The following is a 13,963-nucleotide window of genomic DNA, read 5'->3' as shown; positions in this document are numbered from 1 at the left end:
ACACCTACATCCTGCACATATTGCCTTCCCTCCTACTGTATGAGACGATGCTTGTATAATTTACTGATTAAAATACTCCTCGTCTGTATGTTTGTGGTATGACTTACATTTCTGCCATCTTTGCGCGCCCAGAACTGAGACGAACTGGGACTCGAACTCGAGACCCTAATGGAGGGGGGAGTGAATCGTCCACCCACGAGATGCCAAAGCTCAACCGATGACGGGGCTACACGCAAAGCCGAAGCCTACAAAAACTAGTACCAGAATACAGAACCAGGCGAGCCGCCCTGCGACACGATCCCTAGTTCATTGCCAAACGACGGAACTTCCCAAATCTAAAGAGCGCAGTCGTCAAGGGAAGCGTGGCCAATCCCCTCATTCGTCAGCTGAACAACCGACCAAGGTAACAAATGATTCTATGTACTTCTAAACCAATATTCCTTCTAAAAAAAGAGAGAGAAAAGTGAAACAGAGAACAGGGACATCCTCCCGAATACGCGAAGGAAGGCTAGCCGACATACACGGCAAACGGCAAATGGGGAATACCCCCCACACCGTACCATGCTACGAATAACAGACAAACAGCTGAGAACAAGCCGGCATCATTAAGATACAATCTCCATATCCTAGGACTGGTCGGAGAGCCCATGGAATGTACAATCTGCCCAACATAGGCAGAACATGAACACGAAAAGCGTGCCCGTATGCTCACCACGGCGATGCTGCGCCAATTCAGCTGACTAAAAACACTACGAATCACGCCCGAATTTCTTTCGAATTAGAGTCCCAGGGTGCCCGGAAGCCCGAGTAGTAAGCTCATCGCCCGTCCCGTCAACGGTCTCTCCAGGCCGAGCAATGAATGGACTAGATAGACTGGGACTCCACCGTCGCATACATAAACTATGCAACAAAGCATGATATTCTCCAATAAAAGCAAGATTAGATAAACAAGGACTCACCCCGACGCATGCATAAACGATGCAGCAACGAGTAATATTCTCCAATAAAAGCAAGGCCGCATGCAACATTCTTACCACTCCACCGAGACCGCACATCGCCAAGCGAAAGTAAAATTCGACCTCGTTTGAATTAACAAGTCAACGTTCGACCTCGCTCGAACTCATCACGGGTCACAATTCGACCTCGTTCGAATTAACACCTATGCGGCCCCCGGCCATCGCCAAGCGAAAGTAAAATTCAACCTCGTTCGAAAACAAGTCAATATTCGACCTCGCTCGAACTCATCACGGGTCACAATTCGACCTCGTTCGAATTCACACCTATGCGGCCCCCGACCATCGCCAAGCGAAAGCAAAATTTGACCTCGTTCGAATTAACAAGTCAACGTTCGACTTCGCTCGAACTCAACACGGGTCATAATTCGACCCTGTTCGAATTCACACCCATGCGGCCCCCGGCCATCACCAAGCGAAAGTAAAATTCGACCTCGTTCGAAATAACAAGTCAACGTTCGATCTCGCTCGAACTCATCACGGGTCACAGTTCGACCTCGTTCAAATTCACACCCATATGGCCCCCGACCATCGGCAAGCAAAAGTAAAATTCGACCTTGTTCGAATTTATAAGTCAACGTTCGACCTCGCTCGAACTCATCACGGGTCACAACTCGACCTCGCTCGGACTCATCACGGGTCACAACTCGACCTCGTCCGACTCACACCAATGCGGCTCCTGGCCATCGCCAAGCGAAGGCAAAATTCGACCTCGCTCGAATTTATAGGTCAAAACTGACTCCGCCCAAGTTGGCAAGTCAGAATTTGACCTTGCTCGAATTTACAAGTCAAAACTGACTTCGCCCAAGTTAGCGAGTCAAAACTCGACCTTGCCCGAGTCTACAAGCCAAAGCTGACCCCGCCCAAGTTGGCGAGACAAAATTCGACCTCGCTCGAATTAACAAGTCAAAAGTGACCTCGCTCAAACTGGAAAGACAAAATTCGACCTCGATCGAATTAACAAATCCAAATTGACTTCGCTCAAATTTGCAAGACGAAATTTGACCCCGCTCGGGTCAATAAAGTCAAGTTCAAATTAGCAGGTCGAATTCGATCCCACTCAAATCAACTACCAGAAGTCAGGGACTTATTGCGAGAAAATTCAAGAAATTCGAAAATGAAAAGAGAAGGGAAATCCAAAAACATACAAACGAAGACAAGCCGACTATTTCATTCAAAGAAAAGAAAAGTATCTTACAAAGAGCCAAAAAAGGAGGCCCCCACCCAGCCAACCAAGTACAAAAAAAAACTAAACTAAGTACAAAAGGACAAATTAAATGCACAATGGTTTCACTCAGCATCATCACTATCCACGCCACCACCTCCCTTCACGCTCGGTCCGGCCGCTTTGTCTCCACCATCGCTCCCTCCAACATCGTTATCATCGAAAGCAAGCTCGTCCTTGACCTCAGCGTCTCCGCCAGCCTTCGGTGTCGCAGGGTCATAACCGCAGGCAAGACGAGCCACGCGTGCCTTAACCCGAGCATCTTCAAAAACGGCCTCAAGAACGCTCCCCGCCGCCCACAAACCCTTGTATATATCTCGTTGGGCCTCAGCATGGACCCATATCTCGTACAAATAGCGGGGGACAACAACAGGGGCAGATTCTTGAGGGGGGGGAGGGGTTGAACCAATAGCTGCGCCTTCTCGGCCTCGAGAGGCACAACTTGGTCTCCCAGGTTCGAGGCATCCCGCTTGAGCTCACCGATCCGCTCCTTGAGCCTTACCCCCCTCAGTGTGGCCGTCTCCCTCTCGAATTCCCGTTCTGACCCGAGGACGCGGATAGTGTCTTGTAGCACTGCTACCGTCGCCAAAGCCGACACTCGGGCTCCCTCGACCCTTTCCAACTCGGCCACCTTCCTTTCTAGCTCAGCCACCTTCTCCGTCCACTCTGCACTTAGATTGGCAATTCTAGCGGCATTCTGCTCAAGCTCGGCTCGCAAAGACAATACCTTCGCCTGAAGATCCTCGCATTCTGCCGCAACCCCTTTGCCCAATTCGAGCTCCTCGTCTTTGACCCTAAGCAACCCCTCGAGCTCGCTACATCCTCAGATAGAGCGCATCAGATCCTCGTCCCTCTTCTCCAACTCCTGCCTGACGGATTGAGTATTACCGCCCGCCCTAAGCTGCGCGTGCATCTCATGGCACCTGTCGTGATACCGGCGATACTTCGCGGCCATTTTTAGAAAGACATCGGCCCGCGTCTCAGCCCGACGAGCACTCTCGATCTCAGCATGTAAGTCAAAAAAGGGGGGAAGGATCAGCGAAAGCAAATGGCACAAAACAACGAAAATAGCAAAAGGAAACTCACCCTCAAGGCCATCCCAGCCACACCGTGTGACAAACCGGAATCACTAATCTCCCGAAGAGACCTGCTCTCACAGAAGTTCAAATTGGGGCACCAAGTCCACCGTCTCCTCCAACAGATTAAAGTACGATGGAATTTCGAGCACACGAGAAGGGCCTTCCGCCCTCACATCGACCCTAGTAAAACCTTCCTCGAACATCCTCATATCCTCAAGATCAATACCAGAATCAAATCCATAGTTATCTACTACTATGCCCTTCAACCTCTCATTAGCCGAAGAAGGGGTGCGGCCCTGCCGAGACGTCGACGGACCGCTCGTAACAATCGCGATGGCCTCCGAACTTTGTCCCCCTGCCACGGCAGCCTCTTCCACGGCCGAAACAGGCATCGCCTCCACGCCCAGGTTGGCATCACCGCCGGCTTCAGACACCGCCGAAACAGGGTCACCCCTCGAGGGCGTTTCAATCAAAGATGCCCCCTCCGACATTACCCTCCGCCTCTTTGACGGTGCCTCTTCGTCACCATCATGAGAAGGTTCGTCCGCCGAACGAACTGTGGGGACCGGAGTGTCCCACCGAAGAGCAGCCTCCTAACGAACATGTTCGGACGCGGACGCGGTCCGCGGAACGACCGGACTTTGGACGCCCTCATCCAGAGCTACCACTGGTACGGGCCTGGCAGAAGAAACCGGCTGACGGAAATCAAGCACAGGAGCCCTTTCCCTTCTCGCTCCCCTCCGACCTGCCAATGAGAGAAACTCGACCAAACGAAGATATAAGATAAAGGAAAATACGGAGCAAAGAACAAAGCAACTAAGGCCGAAACAAGCCAACTCACCAGCGGAAGGTTTGCGCCCAAACCTCTCGTGAAAAGGTTCCCATTCGCGTATCCCCATCGCGTGGGGCAGAAACTAGCTCACCCACTCGCGAATATTAGCAACTTGTGAAGGAGGTACTCTCTCGACTGCAAAAACAAAAAATCGACGAGGTCACTAAAGGGAGACAACCAACGGCCATTTTAAAAAAAAAATAAAAAAATAAGAAGAAAGACCTACGGGCGAACTTCTACGTCTCAGGAAACCCCACAGGGTTCGATACCGCATGCTCTGCTCGGACATAGAAGTTCTCCCAGAAGCGGCGATTGGCCTTGTCATCCATCTTCACCACCAAACCCTTGGTTCCTCGGTGACGAAGGTGAATCATCGTACCCCTATAAAAATGGGGGGCGAAGAGGCGAATCATGTGTTGTAGAGAAATTCCTCAACCGGCCAGCTCCGCGTACTTGATGAGCATAAGGAAGAGCTTGCATACGTACGGAGAGAGTTGAGCCGGACACACTTCGTAGAAGCGGCAGAAGTCCACCGCAAAGGAAGGAAGGGGAAGCGTGTATCCGAAGACAAATGGATATGCATAAAACGCGCAGTAGCCCGGGTAGTGTATATGCACTATGTCACGACCAGTCGGAACCAGTTCAATGTGATCGGGGATTCACCGTTTGGTTTTAAACACCGTGAGAGCCGCGGCATCCATCGTAGAAATAACAGGTTCAAACTCATCCTCAGCATGGCTCTTGAAGTCAGTCCTTGCCTTCCCTGGGCGGGTGACCACTTCATCCACCGCCGGGAAACTTTCATCCTCCACCATAGCCACTCCCTCTTCGAGTGGGGAAATATCATTTTTCGGTACCGGGGCACCAACGGCTCTATCAGGGTTGGAGGATGCACTAGCCATCTCTTCTTTGGTTGCGAAAATCGGGAACGATAAGGGAAAAAGGTAGCGGTCAATGAGACAAACTCAACCAAACGAAGATATAAGATAAAGGAAAATACGGAGCAAAGAACAAAGCAACTAAGGCGGAAACAAGCCAACTCACCAGCGGAAGGTTTGCGCCCAAACCTCTCGTGAAAAGGTTCCCATTCGCGAATCCCCATCGCGTAGGGCAGAATCGAGCTCACCCACTCGCGAATATTAGCAACTTGTGAAGGAGGTACTCTCTCGGCCGCAAAAACAAAAAGTCGACGAGGTCACTAAAGGGGACCAACGGACATTTAAAAAAAATAATAAAATAAAAAGAAAGACCTACGGGCGAAATTCCACGTCTCAGGAAACCCCACAGGGTTCGATACTGCATGCTCTGTTCGGACATGGAAGTTCTCCCAGAAGCGGCGATTGGCCTTGTCATCCATCTTCACCACCAAACCCTTGGTTCCTCGGTGACGAAGGTGAATCATCGTACCCCTATAAAAATGGGGGGCGAAGAGGCGAAGCATGTGTTGTAGAGAAATTCCTCAACCGGCCAGCTCCGCGTACTTGATGAGCATAAGGAAGAGCTTGTATACGTACGGAGAGAGTTGAGCCGGACACACTTCGTAGAAGCGGCAGAAGTCCACCGCTAAGGAAGGAGGGAAGCGTGTATCCGATGACAATGGATNAAGGAAGGGGAAGCGTGTATCCGATGACAAATGGATATGCATAAAACGCGCAGTAGCCCGGGCAGTGTATATGCACTATGTCACGACCAGCCGGAACCAGTTCAATATGATCGGGGATTCTCCATTTGGTTTTAAACACCGTGAGCGCCGCGGCATCCATCGTAGAAATAACAGGTTCAAACTCATCCTCAGCATGGCTCTTGAAGTCAGTCCTTGCCTTCCCTGGGCGGGTGACCACTTCATCCACCGTCGGGAAACTTTCATCCTCCACCATAGCCACTCCCTCTTCGAGTAGGGAAATATCGTTTTCCGGTACCGGGGCACCAACGGCTCTATCAGGGTTGGAGGATGCACTAGCCATCTTTTCTTTGATTGCGAAAATCGGGAACGATAAGGGAAAAAGGTAGCGGTCACAAGAATTTTTAACAAAGGGAAATGTGAGAAACTGAAGGAGAAGAAGAAAAGCTACCAGTCCTTCTTGAGCGATTGGGAAGCACGGCATTCAAATGTAAGATTTTCCCCTATTTATAGTGATATAAATACACTGAGCGGGAAAACCAAACAAAGTCATTTTGAAAATGGAAAGGGCACGGGAAATGACGCGATACATAGAAAACATACGCCATAATGACACATGAGGAGTTTTAATGACACCCTGAACTGATATGACGGTCTGATGCAACTCTCAAAACGTCACGTCGCTCCTTCGCCACGTGGTACTCGCCCATCGCCCAAAGTGCTCAGATTTCTCACAACTTCTGAATTTACAGAGTCCGCCTATCGAGCTCGCCAAAAGACGACCCCAATAGGCGGAGGGACTAACTATATGGGTTGAAATCTGACCAAACAAGAATCTGCGTAAAGAGAAATTTCAGTCACTTGGGCCGAAGTCGTATTCATACAACGCTATAGCAACGAGCACCTCTGCCACGGCCGAGGTCGTGTACTTAGAATGCTTGTACGGTGAATTGGACGCTACGACATTTCAGAGGGTCAATCTGTAAAACAGTTAAATAATTTAGATACTCTGGCTAATGACCGTTGTGTAAAGGAGAATACCTAGTATATATACTAGGTGAGAGAATGAAGGAAGGGGGAGAACACAAATCACACACTTCTTCACTAATGAAAGAAGGTTCAGAACCTTGCCATTTATTTTTCTGTAACCATTGTTATGGAATAAACAAAGACATATCCCGTGGCCGTTAATGGTGAATTCTTTCTTTCTTCATTATTTTACATTATAGAGTAAGGATGTCGAGAATGAATGTAAGCTCATCATATTCATTTGACTCTTTCCGTTATCTTGTGAGTTCATGAGCTTAACCTTAACCAACTTTTCTTACTTAGCATTTATGGATCTAGAGTTAATTATCTTTGGTTAGAATTTGCCCTCTATTTTCCTATTCAATTAGTTTAACAAAAGGTCTCATACTTTTTGGTCGAACAAGTACTTGTTGAGAACATGTCAAAAGTGGTCAATATTTTAAGACAACTCAAAAAAGAAAATAAGAAAAAAAAGATAACATTTAGAAACACTATTTCAGTCGAGCTCTCCCTCAGCATTGTAATGTCCAGCCTTGGCCTCTTCTGCAATACTCCTATACTTGTTCATCAACTGAGTCTTTCCCTTGTTCAGCAGAGAATTAGGAGACATATAAATCCTCTTTCTGCAACATTTTCTTCTTACATCAGGTAAGAAAATCCGAACAGCTACCTCTTCATATTCAGATTTATATAGTTCTAAGCCACTATATGTCGTTGCTGCAGGTACAAAGTGAAAGACTTCGTGAAGATACTTGTTTTCCATCATGTGATTTGTAAAACCGTAGCCCAAAAATCTTCTTATGTAATTCATCTGCTTCAATTGTGACCAGGTACTAAAGGTAAGTCTTCTACCACACAAAGTAATAGTAGCTGTCCTATTGTAATCATCCTCCAGAATTTTTGAAGCATCTTGTTTTGCTCTCTTTACATGCTTCATAATGTCATCTTTCATGTCCTTTATGCTTGAATATTCTTGTGTTTGATTTGAGAATTTCTCAAGATTACCTTTTTCAAAAAGTAAAGCAAGCACGTCCATACTAGCAGCTGTAACATCTTCATCACCTTCCTCTAGTTGTTTTAGAAGATAAGGGATCAATTCTTTCCACTTTTTGTGACCAATTCTCCATGTATTTATATCCGAAAGGAGCAGACCCCAAGCTGATATTGCTGCAGCAGTCACGTACGTTGAATGTTTGGTTTCTTGATTCATAAATTGCCATATAATCTCCATTGATCTTTCTGTGTCTACAAAGTCTCTTGCAGCAACAAGAGTGACAATAGACAAACACTCTAACACTTTGACCGAGTGAAATAATTTGGAATTGAGGAGTTTAGGAAGAAAAACCAGTGATTCTTCATAAATCTCATGTGCATTATCTCCTGCACCTAGAGTCAGTACAACTAATCCTATAAGTTGTAATGCTAGATCAATCTCCAGTGCAGAACCTCGTTTCAAGCAATTTTGGCATCGATGTACTAAAGTGACAAAATCCAATTTTTGGTGGAGTATCGTATTGATTTGTGTTTGCAAAAGTGTGTGTGTTTGCTGTCCAGTGCTATATAAATAGTTGTCTGTGTTTCCTTCTCCTGTTGAATAAAGGATTGGAAACTTTTAATTTCTAACCTTCTCCGTTCAGGAAATAGATTTGTTTTTTTGGAAATCTATTCTCAACGGGAAAAGGTCTCGACATAGAAAATATAGAAATTTTCCAAAAATATAAAAGGAGAAATTATTCATTCTACGCGGGGAAATAATCTTACAATTCTATGCTAAAATCAAATTTGGGGAGGGGAAAAAAAAGGAAGCTTTCCATACATCAGCTTCCTTCTTTTCTGCTTTAAAAACTATTTCTTTCCTTCGACCCAATTTAAAAGGGATAATTTCATAAACCTTTCGGTGAGATTTTGGCTTGCACGTCTCCCTTATTGGACATTTAAGTGTAACAAAATATTTTTTAACCTAAAAATAGAAAATTTCATCCTCTATAAGTTAATTTGTGTAACAAAACTAACTTGTCTTATTTTAAATTTAATTGTTTGATGCAGGCATTTATATATTCAAAATAGTTTTTTTTTTATATAAAAAACATATATATAGACACACACACATACACATAAAAATGAAGAAAAAATTAACAGAATAAAATAAATAGTTCTCTACTCCCTTTTTAAGTTTTAATTATACAAAAAAAAAAAAAAAAACTTACCATCTTTACTAGGTCATGTGTACCTTTTAATTATTCAAAAATCTAAGAGCCAAATGCTAATATTATTTGAGGAAATGTAGGATAATAGGATTTATTCATAATCTAACAAAATCTGAGTATATAGTTTTCTGTACAAAAATAATACTAGTAAATATAAGAGATAACTTTGCTACTCGTAAATTAAATAATATAGCTTTGTTTACTCAAAAAATGAAAGAATTGAGGTTTAAATGCTTCCGTGCAATAATAAAAAGATAACATAAGTCTATTTGTTTAAACAAAATAGAATAAAACATGACATTAACATACAAAGGACAAAGTTGTCAATATATAAGCTAGGGGTGTACAAAGAAAATTGATATACTGCACCAAAGCGATAATCCGAGTCAAACCGGGAAAAAGAAAACCCGATCATGGGTTGGTTTGATTTGGTTTTGTGTTAGAAAAAAAAAACACGACTATAATTGATTTGGTTTGGTTTTAACTAAAAAAATCAAACTGAAACCAAACCAACCGATATTACATTTATTCAATTTTTACAAATATTTTGTACATATAAATATTTATTTTTAATATAATTCATAAATATTTCTTAAACTTTTTCACAGTTTATCTTTAAACATATTATTTCAAGTTTGGACTTAACATTCTTGAATGGTCCAATAAATTTTATAGTTCATAAAGGTAGTAATTCAAATAAACTTCACATCAATACTAATGCTAACAAAGAAAATTCAATTCAACACTAGAAATGACAATAGTGTTGGATATCTATTTTTTAGTTTTGCATTGATTCATATTGAAAATGCATTACTTAGTTTGTCTTTTTCTTTAGTGCTTAGTTGTGTAATTAATATACTTATAGTTGTACTTATTTTAGCATGACTTATGTATTACTTTTAGATTATGTTAATATTTATTATGGTTTGTTACTTAGTAATATTTTTCTTTATGATTTTATTATCTTTGTTATTGAATATTTTGGTACAATGCTATGACTCATCTCATATTATTGTATTATTTTCTTGAAAAATACATTATATAGTTGTATCCTCCTAGGATTAGAGAAATATTTGGAGCATAAGTTATATATTTTGTGCTATGAAGACTTATCGAAAAAAAACCCGAAAACCCGAAAAAACCGAAAAACCCGACTTCGTTGGTTTGATTTGGTTTATAGATTTGAAAACCCAACACCATTGATTTTGTTTGGTAATTAAAAAATCCAAACCAACCCAACCTATATACACCCCTAATATAAGCTACAAAATTATTTTGTTACATTTAAGTATCAAGAAGGGAGGTTTATGTAATAATACTTGAAACCATATGCTAAGTATGTCAATATGTTTACCAAAAGAGATATTTGCGAAATGTTCCCTTAAAAAAATGATTCCCCCGAAGATCTTTAACATGCATTAGTTTGATCAGTGCTAACACATCAATTTCTTTCTCTGTTTTGCGTATGGCTGTCCAACGGGACGGGACGGGACGATTTTAACGGGACGGGACGAGTTTTAGGCGGGACGGTGGCGGAACGGGACGAAACAGGACGGGACAAACGGGACGAAACGGTCGTCCCGTCCCGTCCCGCCAACCAAACGGGACGGGACGGGGCGGGACGGGACGGGACGGGTCGCGGGACGGGACGCGGGCCTTAGTGTATTTTTTTAAAAAAAAAAAAATTCTAGTTTTTTGAAAATTACTATGTTTTTAAAGTTTGCAACGGCTAGATTTTTGACTTATTTAATAAACTTAAATATTACTATGTTAGTATGTTAAAAAGAAAATTAGAAAACTAAGTAAAGAATTATAAAATATTAAAACAAAAGACTTGTAATGAAATAATCTAGTAAATATAATATTATAATAGAGTTATAATTTATTTAATATAATTTCAAAGTATTAACAATTAACTATTAAGTAACACCAACAAATCATAAAAATAATTCATCTCTTAGAGCCATTTATTTTATTAATAGAACTTTCAAATCTCAAATACAAATACAATTCTTTTGAAGAGCACCTAATCTACGCAGCCACCTTCTAGGAAGGGTTCTGTTTGAACTAGGTCTCTTAGTAGCCAATTACAAATTATCATACTAATATTTGTAAGCTCCTATATAACTTCTTTGTAACTTATCAATAATATCTCTTGGACATTCTACTGCAACTTGGCAATGTTGATTGATGTTCCATGAGCTCCATGCCGTCATCGCTCCCAGTGGTAAGTATCTCATTGTATTCTTCTTCCTCCCTAGTGGTTAGTTTTTCAAAACCAAGATTTCTCTTTCTGAATTAATCCAATCTCTGAATAAGACGGAAATCTCTAGACTGTCCTCCGCTAATGAATGTCTATGATCTCCAATTTGAAATCTTGCCGCGCTAAAAGCGCTCTCCGATGCTACTGATGATGCTTGAATAGCCAGGATATCTCGGGCCATAATTGAAAGTGTTGGAAAAGCCTTGCCACGCTCCCTCCACCATGACAAAAGTTGTTCCTTGCCTTCTTCGTCTTTAATATTTTTCAATCCTTGATTAAGATAAAAATCAAGTTCATCATCAATAGAGGAATCAAAACCTGTTATATCATCCATATCTTCCCATAAAACTTCTGCTCCAGCTTTAGAAGTAGAAGGAGCAATTTCAATACTAGTTGTATCCATAGATTTATATTTATCAAACATTGATCTAGCATAAAAATATATGCTAGCTTGGCAGTTTTCGAGAGATGGTTCTTCATGTTCTTGAATTTCTAAATTCTCATAAATTTTACGAACAAGACCCTTTGCACCTCTTAGTTTTAAAGATGGGTTAAGTAGTGTAGAAATTAAATAAACTTCGGGAATAGGGAAAAAATACTTTTTAAATTTTAAAATCATTTCTTTAATGGCTGGTGCATAAGTTGGATTTTTTTTATACTTACCAAATACAACAGAAATTCCACAAACATACCATAATATTTGTGTAATAGTAGGATAGTATATACCAGAAAATTGTTTTGTAGCATAATAAAATTTTTCTAAAAATTTAGTAAGCTCTCTAATTTCATCCCAATCAGAATCAACAATTTGATCAACAGGGTAAGCATTATGCATATTAAATACTTTTTGGATGGGCACCCGATAATCATAAGCAACTTTAAGCATTTCATAAGTAGAATTCCACCTAGTACAAACATCTTTTGGAACTTTTCTAAATGGAAGGTCAGCACTAGCACATTGTTGAGCAAATTCAAGAATTCTACTTTGTTTATGAGCACGAAAAATATAGCCACAAGCATGTTGTATTTTACTACAAGCATCAGAAAATAAATTAAGACCATCTTTTACAACCAAGTTAAAAATATGGCATGCACATCTAACATGAAAAATTGTTGGATTAATTGGACAAAGTCTTGATTTTAAGCTATTTGCCGCGGTTGTGTTAGCAGAAGCATTATCTAAGGTGATAGTTAGAACTTTATTAATAAGCCCATAAAAATCAAGTATTTGTAGAACAGTAGTTGCAATATATGCTCCAGTGTGTTTAGAATCAACAAATTTATAACCAATAATACGTTTTTGCAAGTTCCAGTGATGATCAACCCAATGACACGTAACAGTTAAATAATCACAACCATTAGGACTACGACCTATATCAGATGTGATGGACACTTTACAATCCAAGTGATAAAATACACAACGAATATACTGAAGATATTCAGTCTGAAATTTAAAAACATCATTTCTAACCGTGGTCTTGGGAAAACCTTGAAAAGCAGGGTTATACATTTCTTGAATATAATGCACAAAAGCAGGGTGAGAAGGAAACGTAAAAGGTAAGCCACAGACCGCCACCATTTTTGCTAAGTTCTCACGATCTCTATCTTTGTTATATTTGGGTAAAATATGACCGGAAGCAGGGTCAAGTTGTTGTTGAATTTGGTTAGAACCAGATCCACTAGGAGTGCCAGTACTAATGGTAGGATCTATAATTTTTCCGGCTTCTATGTTAGCTTTTATCCATAAATCTTTGTGAGCACTTCTCAAGTGTCTAGTTAACCCCCCCGTCCCACCACTTAATGAGTGTGCAAATTGTTGCTTACATTTTTCACAGATAGCACGATGATTTACTTTATCATGTTTAAAAAAATTCCATACAAGTGATGTTTTGGGACGTTCAACCTTAGTCTTACCCCTTACAGGGGGTAAAGCTCCAGACTGAGATTGACTCTGAGTTGGAGCTTGTGTTGCGGGACTAGTGGGTGTTTCGTCTAATTCTTCTTCCTCATTTTCTTCATCCTCATTTTCTTCATCCTCAAAAAAAATATCATTGCCAAATTGTCTTTGTAAAGTTTCATGATCTAATTGTTCTCCGACATGAACATCATAAAATGTGGGGGGTTGGGAAAATGAAGTTTCATCAACATGAGTCATTTCATCAATATTCGTTCGAACTCTAGGGGGTATAGGAGAAGGGTTAGGATTAGGATTACTACTACTTTCACCTTTACTACTTTTTTTATTACTTTTTTTAAACATACCAAATACATTTTTAGGTGCCATTTTTTAGATACGAAACTAAATTTAAAAAGCTAACACTTAAAAAGCTCCAAATACTTGACGAATTAATTTGAAGCTTGAAAGTTGCTCCAAAAAATTTGCCCAAATACTTGAAAGTTGAAAGATATCACTTGATAGTAACAATATTGAGAGAATAATATAGAATATTAGAATGTAAGAGATTTGAGAGAGAAGATTGATTTTTTGTGAAAAAAAATGAAGAAGAATAGGGGGTATTTATAGTAGAAAATAGGGCCAAAGTGACAAATATTAAAGTTAGGGGTTATATTAAAAGTTTAATATTGAGAGAATGGGATGGGTTTAGAATGTAAGGGGGTTGAGGAGGGATTGATGGACCGTTGGCAACGGCCATTTATCAATTTAAGCCGTTGGCCAATGGCTACTTTTTAAAT

General features: G+C 41.1%; 1 protein-coding gene across 1 annotated transcript; it reads right to left on the bottom strand.

Annotated features, from left to right (window-relative positions):
- LOC109225089 lies at positions 7,296-8,030 on the bottom strand. The gene has a single exon (XM_019389684.1). The coding sequence runs from the start codon at positions 8,028-8,030 to the stop codon at positions 7,296-7,298; it is 735 nt and encodes a 244-aa protein (XP_019245229.1).

Source organism: Nicotiana attenuata, chromosome 4 (genome assembly GCF_001879085.1).
Source record: "Nicotiana attenuata strain UT chromosome 4, NIATTr2, whole genome shotgun sequence".
Classification (NCBI taxonomy): Eukaryota; Viridiplantae; Streptophyta; class Magnoliopsida; order Solanales; family Solanaceae; genus Nicotiana; species Nicotiana attenuata.
This window is presented reverse-complemented; position numbering and strand designations above follow the sequence as displayed.

Excerpts from the sequence above, each read along its gene's own strand:
- LOC109225089 (XM_019389684.1), bottom strand. The coding sequence starts at position 8,030 with ATGGAGATTATATGGCAATTTATGAATCAAGAAACCAAACATTCAACG.